Source organism: Lissotriton vulgaris, chromosome 4_1 (genome assembly GCF_964263255.1).
Source record: "Lissotriton vulgaris chromosome 4_1, aLisVul1.2, whole genome shotgun sequence".
Taxonomy (NCBI): domain Eukaryota; kingdom Metazoa; phylum Chordata; class Amphibia; order Caudata; family Salamandridae; genus Lissotriton; species Lissotriton vulgaris.
Genome location: NC_141691.1, coordinates 1,592,383,088 through 1,592,401,470, shown reverse-complemented (window position 1 = coordinate 1,592,401,470; position 18,383 = coordinate 1,592,383,088). Strand labels below are relative to the sequence as shown.

Sequence of the window (18,383 nt, the reverse complement as noted above, 5' to 3'; positions counted from 1 at the left end):
AATTGCAGCGATCGCTCGAATGACTGTGCCAACAACTCAGAGAGATGTGCGTGCCTTTCTAGGTATCACGTCATACTGCAGGCAATGGATTCCAAACTTTTCATTGCTAGCGAAACCATTGGTAGCTCTTACGTGCAAGGATGTTCCGACTCCTTTGCCATGGACTGAAGAGTGTCAGAAAAGTTTTTCTGAATTGCGTGATGCGTTGTGTTCGGCTCCTGTGTTAGGTACTCCTGACTACAGCAAGCCGTTTACACTATACGTTCACGAGAGAGAGGGTTGTGCGTTGAGTGTTTTGATGCAACAATTTGGTGGTAAGCAGCGTCCATGTGCATATTTTTCCTCGACCTTGGACCCAGTAGCTAGAGCATTGCTGAGTTGTCTAAGAGCGACAGCGGCAGCTGCGGTGTCCATCCGGCAATCTGCAGGACTGGTTATGGATAGTATGCTTACGGTGAAGGTTCCGGATGCTGTTGACACTTTCTTGAATCGTACAAAAACTCAACACTTGACGAGCGCAAGGTTGTCCGGTTACGAGTTGACGCTTTTGGCAAGTCATATACAGATCAAGCGCTGTAATGTGCTAAACCCTGCGACATTGTTGCCGCCTAATATTGAATCAGATGATGTACCACCACATGATTGTTATTTGAGAACTGAGGAAGAAACGAAGGGTCATGTTGACCTAAAAAACACTCCATTGGCAGATCCCGATGGTACTTTGTATGTTGATGGTTCGTGTTTCAAGTTGCCGAATGGTGATGTGACGACTGCGTATGCTGTAGTGACGTTGAGTACGGTTGTGGAAACTGCGAGATTGAGTCAGAATTCGGCACAAGCGGCAGAGTTGATTGCGTTGACGAGAGCGTGTGTTTTGTCTAAAGGAAAGCGAGTGAATGTGTTTACAGATAGTCAGTATGCGTTTGGTGTTGCACATAGCTTTGGACGACTGTGGAGAGAAAGGGGATTTATGACATCGCATGGTACTAAGATCCAACACGGACAGCTTGTGGATGATCTTTTGGACGCACTTACATTGTCTAAGCAGGTGGCGATTATTAAATGCAGTGCGCACCGAAAGGTGACGGATGATGTTGGTCGTGGTAATGCGTTTGCGGATGAGATTGCTAAAGAGACAGCTAAAAACCTTGCAACCCGAATGTATGTTACGAGTTCAGTAAGGTGGCCTGCGGAGACTGGTATGTGTGAGGACACTGTTGAGAGTGTGAAAGCGATTCAGAATGAGGCCACCGAAGCTGAAAAGACTAAATGGAAAGAAAGCACTGGAAAGCTAGATGCGCATGGATGTTGGATTGATTTGTCGGAGTGTCAGAGGTGGATGTTACCGAATGCATATGTGCTAGCCGTTGTGACTATGGCTCACGGCTTGTCACATATTAGCGTGAAAGGTATATGTAAGTTGCTATCCCCTGTATGGAAGAATGATGGTATTGCTAAATGTGCTGAGAGAGTGGTTAAGAATTGCATGGTATGTATGATGTACAATCCCGGCAAGGGCACCCCCACTCCTCCTGGCCATTTTGCTCCTCCTACATGTCCCTTTGAGGTTATCCAACTGGACTTCATCCATATGGAGAGATGCAATAACCTGAAGTACGTTTTAGTTGTGGTTTGCGCGTTCTCCAGATGGATCGAGGCCTATCCTCTGAAAGATAATACTGCCCTGTCCAAAGCAAAAGTCCTACTGAAGGAATACTTTCCGCGGTATGGAATGCCACGGATTGTATGGTCAGATAATGGAAGTGAGTTTGTGGGGAGTGTGATGAAGAGTGTGTGTAAGGGCCTTGGAATTCGACAAAAATTCCATAGCGCCAACCATCCCCAGTCAGCGGGTTTAGTTGAAGGGTACAATGGCACTCTGAAACTAAAACTTGCTAAGATTCAAGCTACGACTGGTTTGTCATGGTCTGATGCCTTGCCTCTGGCACTCTTGTCGATCAGGGCGACTGTGCACTCTCGAGTAGGGCTCAGCCCATATGAGATTGTGTTCGGCCGTCCTGCGAACATTTGGGGGGTCCCGAGGCCTAGGGCCTTCGATAGTCTTGAATACCCAATGTTAATTGATTATCTTCATGATCTGACTGCTAAACTGAGGTTAATTCATCAACAGGTTTTTGAAGCTCTACCGGCACAGACTGAGGGTCCTGGACATCGACTCCAACCGGGTGACTGGGTAGTCACCCGTAATTTCGGCAGAAAACGCAATTTGGAACCGAGATTTGTGGGACCGTTCCAAGTCCTCCTAGCCACAAGGACAGCAGTTCGTCTGGAAGGCCGGAAGAACTGGGTGCATGCCACTCACACCAAGAAAGTGCCTATTCCTTTGCCAGCAGATTCTTGGGTGAGAACTGGAATCACTGCAACGGAAACGGAGACCCCAACAAGATTTGTGCCGTTTAGTGATGCTCAACCTGTAGGAGACACTACATTGCTGTCAGATACACTTGTTGAACTATCAGCATTGGAGAATTCGCGGCTTGAACTGTCATCAGAACGATCGAACACTGTTTCACAACCTGAACAATTATTTGAAGAACAGACTCGTCCTGGAAGAAGCAGATATTTCCTTCGTTCTCGTGACAAAGACTAATAAACGATCCTTTTTTTGGGTTTTTTTCCCTTTTTGAATTCATATTACCCCCTTTTGCTGCTGCAACGACCATTATGAACAATTGCATCCTCTGTTGATTATTGAGTTCTTTTTCATATGTGTTCTTTTTTCCACAGCTAGGAGATTTGTATTAAAATTGAATGTTTAATTAAGAAAACCTTTCATCCGGGTTGACCGTAGGGCTGTGCGGGTACTTCCTTCTGTTTAGCAGGTTCCTGACACTAGGTCGGTACTTTTGTCGATTCCTGGGAACTCCTGGGAATTGATAATCGCTACTCAGAACGAAGTGCGTCAAGAACGTTGCGGACGGTTTTTAGAGGATGGAGTTCTCTAAGCTATCGGAAGTAGAGAGGATGTCGGCGTTAAGATCTAAGCTTCATAAGGTCATCCGAACAAAATGCTTTCTGTTTCAGGTATTCCTGCTATTTCTGGCTGTTTCTATGCTATTGGTGGGTGGAGTGTATTTTGGAATACAGTCGTTCTGGCCTTCTGCTTCACCTACTTCTTCTTCTGAACCAAAATCAATTCCTACTGTTTCTCTACATTACTTTCATCCTCTGCCCCAACATGAACAGGTTAGACGTGCGGAATTTATGAACAACTCCTTTGTCCAGCTCCTACATCAGCATCAGTTGGTGATGAACACTACTAACTGTTGGGTGTGTGGGTTAATGCCACATACCATGGATAGGGGTATTCCGTATCTGGTTCTTCCTTACAGCTCCCAAGGTTCAGCTCGAGCATTCCAAACTATGTTCCGTAGTGCACTAGATTCCTACCCCAATCGAGAGCCACGCACTCCAGACCTTGGTCCCGGCCCACATCACAAGCCTTTGGCGAGAGCAATTGCTGATTTAGATAGAGATATTTTTGATGCATCGCTTATCCCAGAGGAAGAGGTGCGAGCATACAGGGATCTGAGTGAGGCTGAGTATAGCATGTCAGTGGGTGATAGACAGCTTAAAAGCTCGTCTCCGATCTGGATTGTACCCCATCTCGGTAATTTCTGCTTGCAAGGACGTGGTCGAAATCCGCGAGCTCAGCTTGGGGAGAGTGCTTGCTCTGAAACGTATGTTTTGCCAACGCTCTCTTCCCCTGTTTTCCTGACTGCCAAGGGTACATACTTCGTATGTTACGATCGCGCATATACATGGTTGCCCCGTGACTTCTCGGGCACCTGTTACATTGCGAATCTGTTGCCACCGACTTTTACAGTTGCCTCGGACTATCACAAGACTAGAGTTGTGAGAGGCGTTATTAGCAAAGAGGATACTGCCGGTCAGGAAGCAGGAGACTTCTTTAAGGGTTTCCTGCCGTTTTGGGGACCTATGGTCAATAGTAGGAACCTGAGACAACTGACCCGAGTGGTAGAGTCGACTGCTAATATAACTGCAAGTGCCCTTGGTAATCTAACAGCAGAGCTTCAGGCGGATAGGCTAATGACGTTGCAGAACCGTATGGTTTTAGACGTTGTTCTTGCAGATAGAGGTGGTGTGTGCAAGGTGATCCATTCGAGTTGCTGCATTTTCATTCCTGATAACGCTCCAACTGCATATCAAGCCATCTCGAAGTTGCATAAGATCTCCGAGTCCATACACGTGGACGTAGGTGATTGGACGCTACTAGGATGGTTTTCGTGCCTAATGTCGACGTGTGGTTAGAAGATTCTGATGATCATTGGGGTTGTTGTGACGTTTCTGTTCACGTGTTGCCTTTGCGTACAGTGTGGTCCTGCCTTATGTGGCCTCAGTGCTGCAACGTGTATAAGACGGCCATCTGTTACCAAGGAAGCATTGATGGATAGAATAATGTTGCAGCAGCATCTGAACGATCTGATGAATATCGAGATCGATTCTGATATCGACTAGTGCTTGCCTACATGAGGGCAAAAGGAGCGTCTGAGGTTCAGTGAGAATCGTGACGGCGTTTTCGACTCGTTCGAATATGGACAAGTTTGGTATCTATGAACCGCAAATGACGAGTTTAGTGGGTGTACGCGTTTTCGCTATACTACTTTGCATCATTCGTCTTATTCGTGGGGTTCTTCATCTGAACCCACGGGTTCCATTTTAGATACGGCATCCATTTTGTTTCTTGCCCTCAAGTAGCCAGTGAACGGACGCCGTCCGCTTCGTGACCCTGGGATTCCCAAGAACTTGCGGAAGACACGTGTTCCTTTGAGGGTGTCTTTATGACGAGGGGGATGACACAGCAAAGGCAGATGGCTCAGCTCGGGGCTCATCTTGCCGTGCCGGGCTATTGTTTCAGCCGTGCATGCATTAAGCATGAGTCCTTTGATCCTGCAATCACGCTTCCGATATTGCCCCCTACACTCTTTACCAATCTGTTGTCTGTTTTCTGTCTTCCTTGCACCTGTTTCTGCCTCTTCCCTTAACTCGTTTACAGCCAGAATGGAATGCGCCTAATGATGGGATGATGTGCTTTTACAGTTGGGAACCGGCGATGTTACTGTAATTATGTTCCGGGCCTCTGAATACATGAAAGCGACCTTTTTGAAGTTTACTGTGGGAACTGAGTTGTAACCTTTTGTTCGCCATGTTGTGCTATGACTAAGATATGTATAAAAGGAGCGATCCACATTTGCAATTTGAAGCAGTCTCCTAGAACTATATATATATATATATATATATATATATATATATATATATATATATATATATATATATATATATATATATATATATATATATATATATATATATATATATATGTGTGTGTGTGTGTGTCTGTGTGTGTGTGTGTGTGGGTATGAGTATAGGCTGATATGGGTTGTTTTAGAGTTGAGGGGTGGGTAAGAATACTGGGTTGTAAGGGTGTTTTTAGGGTTAAGGGGTTGGTAGGGGTATAGAGTGGTAAGGGTTTTTCTAGGATTATGGGGTGTGGGCCGGCAGGACGGGAATATGGAAATAAGCGTCCTGCAAGTCCAGCACCACCATCCATTCTCCAAGGTCGAGTGCAGACCTGAGCCAATGTGAGCATTTTAAACTTTTCCTTCCGGGGGAAGTGGTTGAGAGCCCGAAGGTCTAGAATAGGACTCAGGCCTTTGCCCTTTTTGGGCACCGGAAAGTAGCGTGAATAAAGACCATGACCAACTTCTGGCGCAGGGACCCTCTCAATAGCTCCCTTGGCCATGAGAGCTGAGACTTCCTGGTGGAGAAGCGCAATGTGATTAAAAGACGGTGGCATGGAGGAAGGGGTAGTCTCGAAGGGGAGGGAATAGCTCCTTCGGACTATTTGCAAAACCCACCTGTCCGACGTGATGGATTGTCAGTGGGTGAGGTGATGGCGAATCCTGCTACCCACTAGCAGTTGATGGGACTGAAATGTCAGACTAGGAGGCTGTGGCTGGGGGGAAAGGGTGGATTGACCCGCTCTTTGGCTCTTGGACCCGTGAGGTCGCTGGGTCCCACGTCTGTGGCCACTCAAAGACTGGGCAGTTTGCATGAACCTGTTGCTGGACTGGGCTAGACGTGGCTGGGCACCCCTTCCCTAGCAAACACTAATTCTAAATGTGAACTCATTTATACTTATTTTAACAAGTGAAGATGCATGAGCTTTTAAACTCTTAATGGTTTGAGCATTCATTGTACATCTTGTATTCGAGCACTTGCACAAGCCCATTACATTTTCAGAAACTACAATAACCTAGCACAAGTACATTTTGTATGCAACAATTTCGGCTGGTTGTATTCAATTCAATTCAATTTGACTTTATTTCGGATATATTTCAATCCATAAAAGCACAAAATCATTACACATTTCATAATTAAAAACCATAACATTTACAAAGTCGATCATAATTCATAAATCATACACTTTTCTTGAAAGAGTAAGTAGACAAAATCAGTACCACAGATAAAGTGCAAGTAGTGCCCACGTACGACAAAGTGCATTAGTGCGTTGGACTTCAGCTAATTCATAGTTACTCATCTAAACATTTTCTTAATCTCACAGTTAGTTTTAAAAATTCTAGCACCTGGAGGACACTGTCAGTGTGCAAGAGCTGTAAATACACGAGTGCAGGTCTAATTTGATTAAAATTTAATCTCTTTAAAAGAGTGACAAGTTACCGCCTACGGGGGTATTCATAAAATCTACATAAAAATATAAAATGCAGCATGTCCTGTGGAGACGTCCTGTCGCAGCCACAGGGAGCTACAGTTTTCTTAAAAATGTCCAACTTTGGTCTGATTAAAAGGTGATGGAAGATGTTAAGCCTGAACCGTGTCAGCAAAAATTTTTCATGGGAGGTAAAGGAGCATGTTAGGTATAATTCCATGGTATCACAAGTTCTTAGCATGATATACTTCCTAACATTAGGTTTCAAGAGCTCAACTTCTTCTCTTTGGGCTCTGGGATCCATGTAAAAGGCCCTCTTAATTGCTGCTACATCACCTTTTACTATCTCACTCGGGTTTTCAAACAAGTTCAGGCGTCCAAGCTTCAGAAATTGGGACTTCAAGTATTTAAGCCATGGTACACACATTGCATAATCAAGCGATACAAGATCTTCCACTATCTGGTGGGTTAAAGGAATTTCCTGATTTAACCATAATTTTACCCAGCATGTCAGTGGTCTTAATCCAACGATGTTGGACAAATGCTGGCTTCCCAGCTCTTCATGTACCGCTAAATTCGATGTACTTACTGGGACACAAAGCAAACGCTTTAAGAAGTTATTTTCAGTTATCTGTAGCTGTTCGCTGTTTGCATAGCCCCATATTTCAATGCCATAGTCTGCGGTGGCTATTCATTTAGCATTGTATAATTTCATCATGGCAACATTTGGCTTTTTCCCCAATTTAGTGACAAAGTTAAAAATGGAGGCATTTACTGTAGTCATTTCCCCCTTCTTCCTTGCCACATGTGGGGCCCAACTAAGCTTTGTGTCAAATAAGACACCAAGATATGAGAACGTATGGGTGATGGGGATCAGGACATCATTTAGTTTAAAAATGAACTTCTTTTTCGATTGACGGCCAACATGCATTATATAGGATTTAGAATTATTGACCTTAAGGTCCCTATCAGTCATGAAGTTATTAAAAACATTCAAGAGTGCCTGGAGGACCTTTTCTGTTCTTGAGATTAAAACCGCATCGTCTGCGTATAAAAGTAAAGGAATATTCCTCATGCCGACTCTAGGACAATCTGATTTTACCTCCTGAAGTACGGCATCTAAGTCATTAATATAAAAGTTAAAAAGAAATGGGGCCAAAATGCAGCCCTGACGTACTCGTTTATTGATACTAAAATTTCCCGTGGTTTCCCCGTTGGATGAGAACTTCACATTGGCTCTTGTGTCATTGTGCAAATCCGCTAGGAAATCCACAATCCCCCTATCAACACCTTTATCCCTCATGGTCTGCCACAGCCTCCCCCTGTTAACACAGTCGAAGGCTGAAGACAGATCCATGAAGGCAAGGTGTACTGCTCCCTTCTGTACAACAGTGTATTTATTCAGAATAAGAAACAGGTTAAGACACTGGGTTATGGTAGAACGGCCTTCACAGAAGCCAAATTGGGAAATAGACATAATATTATTTTCAACTGACCAGCTTGTTAAACGTTGAAGTAGAACTCTCCCCATAATCTTAACCATGGAATCTATTAATGATATTGGGCGGTAGCAGAGAGCACTTCCCCTATCTCCCTTCTTGAAGACAGGGACTATAGTTGACGGCTGGTTGTAAAAGGCAAGTTATAAATGCTTTCAGTGCTAGCTCACCTGGTCGTCCCGACCAAGGACAAATCATCCTCTTCGCCAGCATCAATTAATCGTCCCTCCAGACGTCTCTGTTCACTTCGGAGCTGTTTTCTCAACTCTGACAATTCAGTGATCACATTTTTCTTTTCCTCTGTAATTTATCAAATGTAAAATTACACAAGTCATACTGCAAGCTGAACAACTTGAAATGCAATTTTAGCACGATGTTCAATACCCAATTTTGAAGCAGATGAAACCAAAACATGCATTATGTGTTGCCTCAACAGAAACCAAAGGAGCTAAATGCACATCAGATAGTTCTTTTGTATCTCTTATATATATGAATGTTATATAGAGATGTACAGTTGGCCCTTGCATCCAGGTTTGTAAACGGTGAAGCAACTTGAGATTTGTGCATGAAGTGTGTATTACTCATCGGTTCATACCCAGTGTACATGTCCCCAGTTTTTAGTCCCATCAGTTCTCCAGGTCTTCATCACTATCCCTTTAGCAGCACATATGTTGCCCATAGTCCTGTCTCTCTGATAAAGTGTGTGTGCTTTTGTGCAATCGGTTCATCCCCAGTGAACACACCACCCGCTTTGTCACATCAGTTTTCCAGTTCTTCCTCCCGGTCTCTTTGACTGCGCATATTTTGCCCGTAGTCCAGACTCTCTGATAAGGTGCATGTGCTTTGAGCAGACGTGAAATCTAAAACCGGCATTATAGGTTAATGTGCTGGTGCCACTTTATTGCTTTTGTGGCTTGAGGGAGATGGTGGTTCCCAATCGCTGGGGTTCTTAATTTGAAGATGGATGTTAGTCTTACAGTGTTGCTATTGTCTCCTTCTGCTAGCTTGTCTTTAATGTTGTAGAAACATAACCTTGGGATTTCATTTCTGTTCGGCAAAACGTCTGTCTCCCAGTTTCTGTTTAAAGTAATCCTATATCAGCTTTTGAACTTTGTGTGAACGTTGAAGGGGGCCAGGACAGGGCTGGAGAGCGTCCCTGATTATTTGTATAACTCTTCCGCAGTGAGCCAAGGAGGAGATCTCTGTTTGTGAAAGACATCGCAGAGGACTCTAAGCAGGTACTTGCTCTTTGCCTCAGAAATAGTTCTTTAATTAAGATTCTCCTTTCATAGACTATGGCGAGACAGCAACACAGCCCTAGTATTCATAGTATAATGTGATTTATGGCTAAATGTGCTGCACAAAACTAATGGAAGGTAATGCTGTACTTGGAATTGCACAAAGGAGGCGGCATATTGCATAATGAAGCAATCAATGCTTTTTCCTTTTAGACTTTTCTTGTCATAGATTACAAATATTTATAAACAACAAACTTAGGGGTCTGAATCAGAATCCAGTAGTGATTCTCAAATATTGTACCTAGGCCAACTAATGTGCGTAGGAACCAAAATTGCTAGGTGAAAAATGACAAACCATATCGCCAAAATGTGAGGCACCAGTAACCGTGAGTCACCCTTGGTTGAGGATTCCCATCAAAGTCTTGTATGGATCAATATTCTCATCTGGCAATCCTTATCGGGTATTGTGTCTCTTGATCATTGAGACCACTAGCATACCCAGATAGCCATTTCGGGGTAGCGACCCACAATCACTCGGATGTACCACATGAGGTGGATAAACATGTTTCAGCCCCAGAGGGAAGTGCCTCAGGCTTTCGTCAGGGTCTCTGTTCTCTACTACTGCTACTGCTTTCAAGTGATAAATAAAGTGTGAAAAAATTATATGAAAAAACACACAAGTGAAGTATAACTGAACGTAGAGTTAACTGACATAAACCAACTAGTTCCCACTATAAACCTACTATCCGTTATATCCTTAGCTATGGTCTACAAACGATCAAATCAAATATAACGATGCTGTACTCACAAAGCATCCTTAAACTATACTCTACACAAAGAGTGAGGGCCCCTTTTAGTCTCTTGCAGATGTTAAGCTGAGCCTTTTCGAAGATACAAAGTACCTCACACTAATAATTCTAAGAGTCTCCGTTTTTCAGTCCCCACATGGAAGTCCTCCCATTGGGTGGTGCAGTATAGCTGGTGCCAAAGAACTCCATAAGTTCAAAAACCTAAGCTCAATACGCTGGAGAATGGGGATCCCATACTGCAGGATCTGACAGTAATACTTAGGCAGGCTCCAAAAATCATTGCATCAATGAGTGTGCGTCAAAGGGCTGAAGGACTTAGAAAAACAAGTTACTTACCATCAGTAATGCTCTTTCTGGAAGAGACTATCTAGCCGCAGACACCTCACTGCATGACCAAAGCTGCTAACTAGATGAAAGCCAACTGTCTCAAACTCAACAGGGACAAGACAAAAGTCGTGATCTTCAGAAAGAAAACCTCACCATGGGACTTCAACTGGCAGCCAGCCGAACTCGGACCCACAACCACACCCAGAACACATGCTAGGAACTTAGGAATAATCATCAACAGCAATCTGGACATGACTGCACAAGTCAACACTGTCACTGCATCCTGCTTCCACATCCTGAAGTTGCAAAGAAAGATATTTTCACTTACACCCCAGTCACCGGCAAGTTGGACTACGGGAACACCCTCAATGCCAGGATCACCAAGCAACTCACTAGACTCACAAGACTAGAGTCCATCCAGAGCTCGGAAACCAGACTCAACCTCCCACACAGAAATCACATCACACCTCAAGGAATTACACCGACTTCCAATACACAAGCGAGCTCAATTCAGACATCAAACACATACATTCAAGGCACTCCACAACTTGAGCCCCACATACCTCAAAAGTCCCATCTCCTTCCACCAACCATTTACATGCTTCCACTGAACTCTTACTCCCAAACATCCCAAGCATCCACAGAACCAGATCAGGAGGACGAGCGGTCTTTAATATTGCTCCTAAAGCGTAGAACGACCTCCCGCTTCAGATAAGAGCCTCCTCCTCTCTTCTGGAATTCCACAAGAAGGCTCAGCCATTAATTACACTGATTGGTTAGAGTCAAACTTTGCTATGCTAATTCCCACTTCAGTGATAAATAAAAATAGGAAAGTTCTGTCTGCCCCTTGGTTTTCAGAGGCCCTTCGACTAGATAAGCAAGCTTGCAGAAAGCAGGAAAGAAGATGGAGGAAATGTTATGATGAAGCAGAGAAGGAAATATACAAAGCCACATTGTCCGACTATAAGAAAAAATTAATTTTGGAAAAAAGTCAGTAAATTGAGAGGGCGGGCACATCCAGCAAGGAACTCTTTAAAACTATAAAGAATCTAATCGCAGCACCCAAGGATGATGCTGCTAACTCTAACCAAGATTTCTGCAATACTCTTGCCCACTATTTCAAGACCAAGGTGCACCAAATATATGATCTATTCTCTACACACAGTTCTGCTTCTAACAACGCAGTACAAGCGGGCACAGTGACTTTCCTGGATTTTTCTCCGGCTTGCTCCGAACAAGTATCTACCCTTCTTTCTTCCACTAAATCAGGATCCCCGGATGATCCCTGTCCCCCTAGAATTCTCAAAAACATCAGTCATATTATCAGCTCACTGCTAACCAACGTGTTAAACCAAATGTTATTCCAAGGGCCCTTCCCTACAAATTGGAAACAAGCCTGCATCCTGCCTCTCCTAAGAAAGCCAATCTAGATAATATGGACCCTGCCAACTATCGTCCTATTGCTAGACTCCCTATTCCCGCCAAAATCTTTGAGAAACAGTTAAATACTGAACTTTCCAACTTTATTGCTGTAAACGAAATCTTGGATCAGAGTCAGTTCGGTTTCAGAGCGGGTCACAGTACCGAGACAGCTCTGATAAAAACGGAGGAGATCCGTAAAACACTAGACGGTGGGGGATCGGCTGCCCTTGTTCTCCTTGATCGTGGACCAAACGAGCTTGGTCAATCGCCTAAAAAACATCGGGATAGGAGGAACGACCCTTTCCCTCTTAATGTCATTTCTTTCGGACCGAACACAGATGGTGCAACTGGGCAATTTTAAATCTCCACCTTTCATCCTCCCATGTGGGGTGCCGCAGGGGTGGTCTCTGAGCCCATCACTGTTCAATATTTACGTCTCGGAATTAGCCCCTCTGATCAGGAGTTTTAACTTATGTACAACCTCTTATGCTGACAACACTCAGTTGGTCATCTCAGCACTGGATAAGGACATCAATTACTCAACCAAACTCCATGAATGTATGGTCTCCCTGAGTGACTGGATGGGGAGACATTGCCTTCTGAACTCAGGAAAAACTGAGGTGGTGCTATTTGGCAATCTTTCCCCTCAGTTGTCTCCAGTCTGGTGGCCAGATACTTTGGGCATTACTCCCACCCAGTGGCTAAGGCTAAAAATCTGGGGGTCATTATAGATGATAAACTTAACATGAAGGCCCAAGTCTCTAAGTTGATCTCTTCCGCTTTCCTTACTATTAAAATGGTACGGAAAATTCTGCCTTTCATTCCTACAAGTTCTAGAAAAACGGTGATGACCTCCTTGGTGTTATCCAAATTGGATTACTGTAATGGACTGTATATTAATCTACAGTCCAACTTACTTAGAAGGTTGCAAGCAGTACAGAACGCCGCTGCCAGACTGGTCCTGGAGGTTCCTAAATATCAGTCTATCAGTGCAGGAATCTGGGAATTACACTGGTTACCAGTCGGTCAGCGGATTAAGTTCAAAGCCCTCTGCACGGCCTTCAAGGCCTTGCATGGAGAAGGACCACGATTTCTGAAAGATCTGTTTAGCTCGTACTCTCCCAACAGATTGCTTCGTTCAGCCAATGCCTTCCTGAAGCTCACCCCCAGAATTAAAAGATCGAATTGGTGAGGAAGGAGCTTCAGCTATAATACCATTAAAGAATGGAATGCCCTTCCACTCCCTCTTAGGAAGTCCTCTTCCTTGTTTGAGTTTAGGAAGCTGCTCAAAACTTGGCTTTTTAAAAACTAGTTCTTCTGACTCAGTTCCCTTGGAGACCTGAGCGCCTAGACACCTTCGGGTAGTAGTGCGCACAATAAATTGTTATAACATAACATAACAAGAAGCTGAAGACCTGGCTTTTCAATTAACCAACCTATCATAGTAAGGGCTAGGCACATACCCCTATGGGTGATAGTGCACTTTACAAATACACATAACGTTCCTCACCTTATGAATATTCCCTAGCAGTCAAGCTGGATCTGGAAACTTTTCAGCAGCATCTCTACATGTCAGTTGGTGGCATGGTATGGCTCTGCACTGATGCCATCTCGATCCTGAACTGACTAGGAAAGGCACCACTCCTGCACACTGATGTCAGATGCATTCTAGACTGACCATGCCTCCAGATGCAGCGCCCTAAAAGCAAAGTGGTGTGACCACAGTGCAGATTCCTTGACTTAGGATGTTATTAATGGATAGAGGCCAACCAGAGAATGTGGAGGAAGGGAGGGTTAGTGACAAATGTGAGCCTACAAAGAGTCTCTACTAGAAAGCATTACCCAAGGTAAGACTCGTATGGAGGCTTCTAGCAGCAGATTCCTCACCTTATGAATAGATACCAAAAGCAGTACCTATATTAGAGATGAGTCGGTGGATGGACTCAAACCAAAAAGTCCTGCAGGACTGAGTGGACCTAAGCCCCTCTCGGTGAACCGGACTGTCAAGACAATAGTGTTTCATGAATGTATTGTCTAAGACAGGGATTTTGCATGCTAATGAAGTATCAGCAGCTTTTGCCCGGTTGAATGAGCTAGCAGTCCTTCCAGAGGCAGTTTTTAAAACAATGATTAGCGGGTCTTAATGCAGAGCATGATCCAGCTGAAAATGGTTCTCTTCTGCACAGCTTTGCTTTTTTTCGCTCCAGAAAACCCCACAAAGAGCTGATAGACCAACGGTGTTCTTAGGCACAATCTATGTAAACTCTCAGTGCTCTCTTGGGGTCTAAGCTATAGTCTTCCCTCCTCCTTAGAGGGATGAGGCGGAGAATATAACGCCAGCAGGGTAATGTTTTGCCTAACGTGGAAATGTAAAGACCCAGTTAAGGTCCCAATAAGTAATCACAAAGAAAGAGAGAGGGAGCAAACAAATTTAAACATTTGAAATAGTGCATAACAACTGGAGACTTAAAACAATGAGGCAACCACAAAAGACCAAAATAGCCAAAATGTACCCTTTGATTGTGCCCAGAGCAATGCTTTGCCAGGTATGAGCCAAAATATAACATAGCTTGGAAGGGGACTATCTGTTGAGAACCACACCAAGCCATAAATGTGTCCCAATGACAGGCTTATAATTTTTTTATTTAGGGACACCTGGCTCCCAAGATCACATCAACCACCTCTGGACAAGGGCCAAAGATATTCAGCTGTTGCCGCTCAATCTCCAAGGATGAAGCTGAAGATTGTGGAGGGCCAGGTACAAAGTCTTGCCCTGCTGCAGCAACAGCAGAACCACACAGAGGGGCAGCCTGCTGTGAGAACAGATGCTCAAGCCCAGGAGTTTGGATACCATACTCTGCGCCCAATACGGGCCACTAGGATCATTTGCATCTGGTCGGTCCTGGTCTTCTTGAGAATTGAGGGTAGCGGTGGCATCTGTGGGAAGGGGTACATAACTCCAGAGTTCCATTCTCTGAATAAGAGAGGCTTTCGAAACTTCAATGAGTAAAAGTGCTGATATTCTGCATTTTCAGTGGTGGCATACAGATCGAGCCTAGGCTCTCCCCTTCATGGAAGAGGCCTCACATCACCTACAGAAGTAACTGCCACTCGTGATTCACTAGGGGCTGACGGCTGAGCTTATCCGCCTTGGCATTCAAAGATCCTACTAGGTGGATCACTACCAGGGCTGGACTGGGAACCAAAACCGGCCCTGGCAGAGTGCCCCCCCCCCACCCGGGAGGTGGGGGGTGCAGCCGAGCAGTTTGCCAGGGCCATAGGAAAAACGGCCAAAAATCAGCCCCCACCGTAGCGGCCCACCGGGGAAACTCCTGGTTCCCGCTATGGCCAGTCCGGCCCTGATCACCACCAGGAAGATTCCTTGTGGTGCACCATTTCCAGAGGTCTGGGCCTCTTGGAGTCCTCTCTAGAGGGGTGTTGGAGCATAGAACGCCAGCAAGATGTTCTGACAGAAGTGGAACGGAATCACTACTTTAGGAAAGAAAAGTGCAGTTGTCCGCAAAACCAGTTGGCCTGGGTAAGAAGGTGGTGTAAGGCAGTTTGACAGAGATTAAAGTTCACTCAAATGCTATGCTGATGGGATGGCAACAAGGAATATTGTCTTGAGCATGTGGGGCCAGCATGTGGGGCTGCAAGGAATAGCTGTGAATTGGCTCAAATGGACTGCCAATCAGAAATGTAAGGACCAAGCTAAGATCAAAGCATGATAAAGAAAGAGGAAGGAAACTCATTTTTCAAACCTTTCAAAAAGCGCATAACTGAAGACAAACAAAGAGGACTAATCCTGCAACCGCTAAAAGGTACCCTTTAAGTGTGCCCAGAGAAAGGGCTTGCCGGGCTAAGGAAAAAACAAACAAAATTGTTATTGTTATTGTTAACTTGGTCTTTTATAGCGCCAACTCACCACCAGGTCTCTAGGCGCTTAAAACAAACAGCAGCAACAATACATGAAACTAAGATGATCAGGGAAAATTATAATAAAATGTATTTAACTAGATCAAGTGCCTTCTTGAATAACAAAGTTTTTAACTGCTTCCTGAACCTTAGAAGATTTGTTTCTTTCCGAAGTGACTCTGACAAATTGTTCCAAATCTGTGGAACCAGAACCGAGAAAGATCTTCCGCCTTTGGTTTTTAACTTATAACGGGGACATACCAAGGGGTGAGCTTCCGCGGAACGTAGAGCTCGCCTAGGGATGTATAACTCCAAACGTTCTTTGATATACGCAGGAGCTTGCCCATAGATGGCTTTATGGGCAGTACACATACTCTTAAACTCCGCTCTCTGTTCAACGGGAAGCCAATGTAACTTAAGAAGTAGGTCAGTGGCATGGGTTTTCCTGGGTACCTTGAAGATTAGACGGGCTGCATCGTTCAGGACTACCTGTAGTCGGTGAATCAAAAATTTGGGTAGACCAAGATACAAGGCATTCCCGTAGTCTAGTCTCGACACAATAGTGGCCGAGACTACCATACGGAGTGCGGAAGAGGAAAGAAGAGGGGCCAGCTTCCGTAGCTGTCGAATCAGACCGGTACACATCCCTACCACTGAAGAAATCTGGCTGGTCATGGACAGTTCGTTATCGATCTTAATTCCGAGGCTTTTTACATTATCACTCGGTATCGGTGGGGGGCCTAATTCCTGGGGCCAGTAACGGTCACTCCACGGCGAGGCTTGGGTAGAGACCACTAGTACCTCAGTCTTTTCTGGGTTTATTTTTAATAGGTTGGCCGTCATCCAGCCAACCGTATGTCTGAGTATATTCTGGGCACTAGTTTGTGCCGAGATCGTGTTGTCAATACTCAGCAATAACTGGGTGTCGTCCGCATAATTAAATACACGACAACCCATTTTAGCTAGAGAGTCAATCAATGGCTGAAGGTACAGATTAAAAAGGAGTGGGGATAATGCAGAGCCCTGCGGGACTCCGCATTCCAGAAAGCCCACTTTAGAGGTGACCTCTCCCAGTTGGATTCTCTGGGTCCTACCCGTTAAAAAAGATTGGAGCCATTGATAGACCTGACCCCTTATCCCAAATGCATCGAGTCAGCTAACTTTAAGGGGGTCAATCGGCTGAATACTGCACCAAGCCACAAACTTGTCCCAACAAGCAGTGTATACAGCTTTTGTTGAGGGATGCCTGGCTGCCAAGATGACATCAATCATCTCTGGGGGCAGGTCAAAGGTTGTCAGCTGTTGCCACTCAATCTCCAAGCATGAAGAACAAGTTACTTACCTTCGGTAACGATATATCTGTAAGAAACATTAGTTAGTGTTAGATTCCTTACCTTAGAATATCCCCAGGCGTCAGTCTGGGTCAGTCTGGATCCGGAAACTTTTGCGTAGCAGTACCCCTGCGCGTCGGTAGGCGTCGTCTGCAGGCGTCCCCTGCGGCTCCGCGTCCGTCGTCGGCGTCGTGCGCCGTGATGACGTCGCTGGAGTATATAGACGCCGCCTCCGCGCGCTGACGTCAGTTCTTTGCACACAGCTTTTCCGCGCCAGGAGACGCAGAGCCATGAGAGAACCAACACTGGTGCCATGTAAAACTAGGGCCCTGAAAGGGATGACCTTAACCCTAGGTATCAGTTCGCAGAACGGGCAGGATGGGTGGGTTCAGTAAGGAATCTAACACTAACTAATGTTTCTTACAGATATATCGTTACCGAAGGTAAGTAACTTGTTCATCTGAAAGAAACACGTTAGTGTTAGATTCCTTACCTTAGAATACATACCCCAGCAATACCAACCCCGGTGGTGGGTCTGCGAACCAATACAATACTACACCAGAAAGTCCTGGAGGACAGAACGGCCAAAGAAGCCATCCCTCCGGACTTGACTGTCCAGGCAGTAGTGCCTCGCAAAGGTGTGCAGCGAGGCCCACGTAGCCACTTGGCAAATGTCCTGCAAGGGGACTCCCCGGCCCAGGGCAGTAGTAGCCGCCGTGGCCCGAGTGGAATGGGCCCTCAGCCCAACAGGAGGCTCCTTCCGAGCCAAAGAGTAGCACGCTTTGATGCAGAGGACGACCCATCGAGAGATGGTTCGTTTACAAACCGCCCGTCCCTTCTTCGCACCCACGTAGCCAACAAACAGTTGGTCATCCACCCGGAACTGGCGAGTGCGATCCATGTAAAAGGAAAGCGCACGTTTAGGGTCCAGACGATGGAGCCGCTCTTCATCCTTTGAAGGATGCGGAGGCGGGAAGAAGGAAGGGAGGGTGATGGACTGCCCGATGTGAAAGGCCGAAACAACCTTGGGCAGGAAAGAAGGTCTAGTCCTCAGAACCACCTTGTCAGGATGAATGGACAGGAAAGGAGGTTGGACAGAAAGAGCCTGGAGCTCACTCACCCTCCTGGCA

General features: G+C 45.3%; 1 protein-coding gene across 6 annotated transcripts in view; it reads right to left on the bottom strand.

Moving 5' to 3' along the window:
- CSPP1 (centrosome and spindle pole associated protein 1) overlaps positions 1-18,383 on the bottom strand; it is a 1,363,238-nt gene that overhangs the window by 319,989 nt on the left and 1,024,866 nt on the right. For all 6 annotated transcript variants that reach the window (XM_086965839.1, XM_086965840.1, XM_086965843.1 and 3 more), the window contains one exon: positions 8,382-8,511. In XM_086965839.1, coding sequence (XP_086821965.1) covers positions 8,382-8,511 — 130 coding nt within the window. The remainder of the gene's footprint in view (positions 1-8,381; positions 8,512-18,383) is intronic.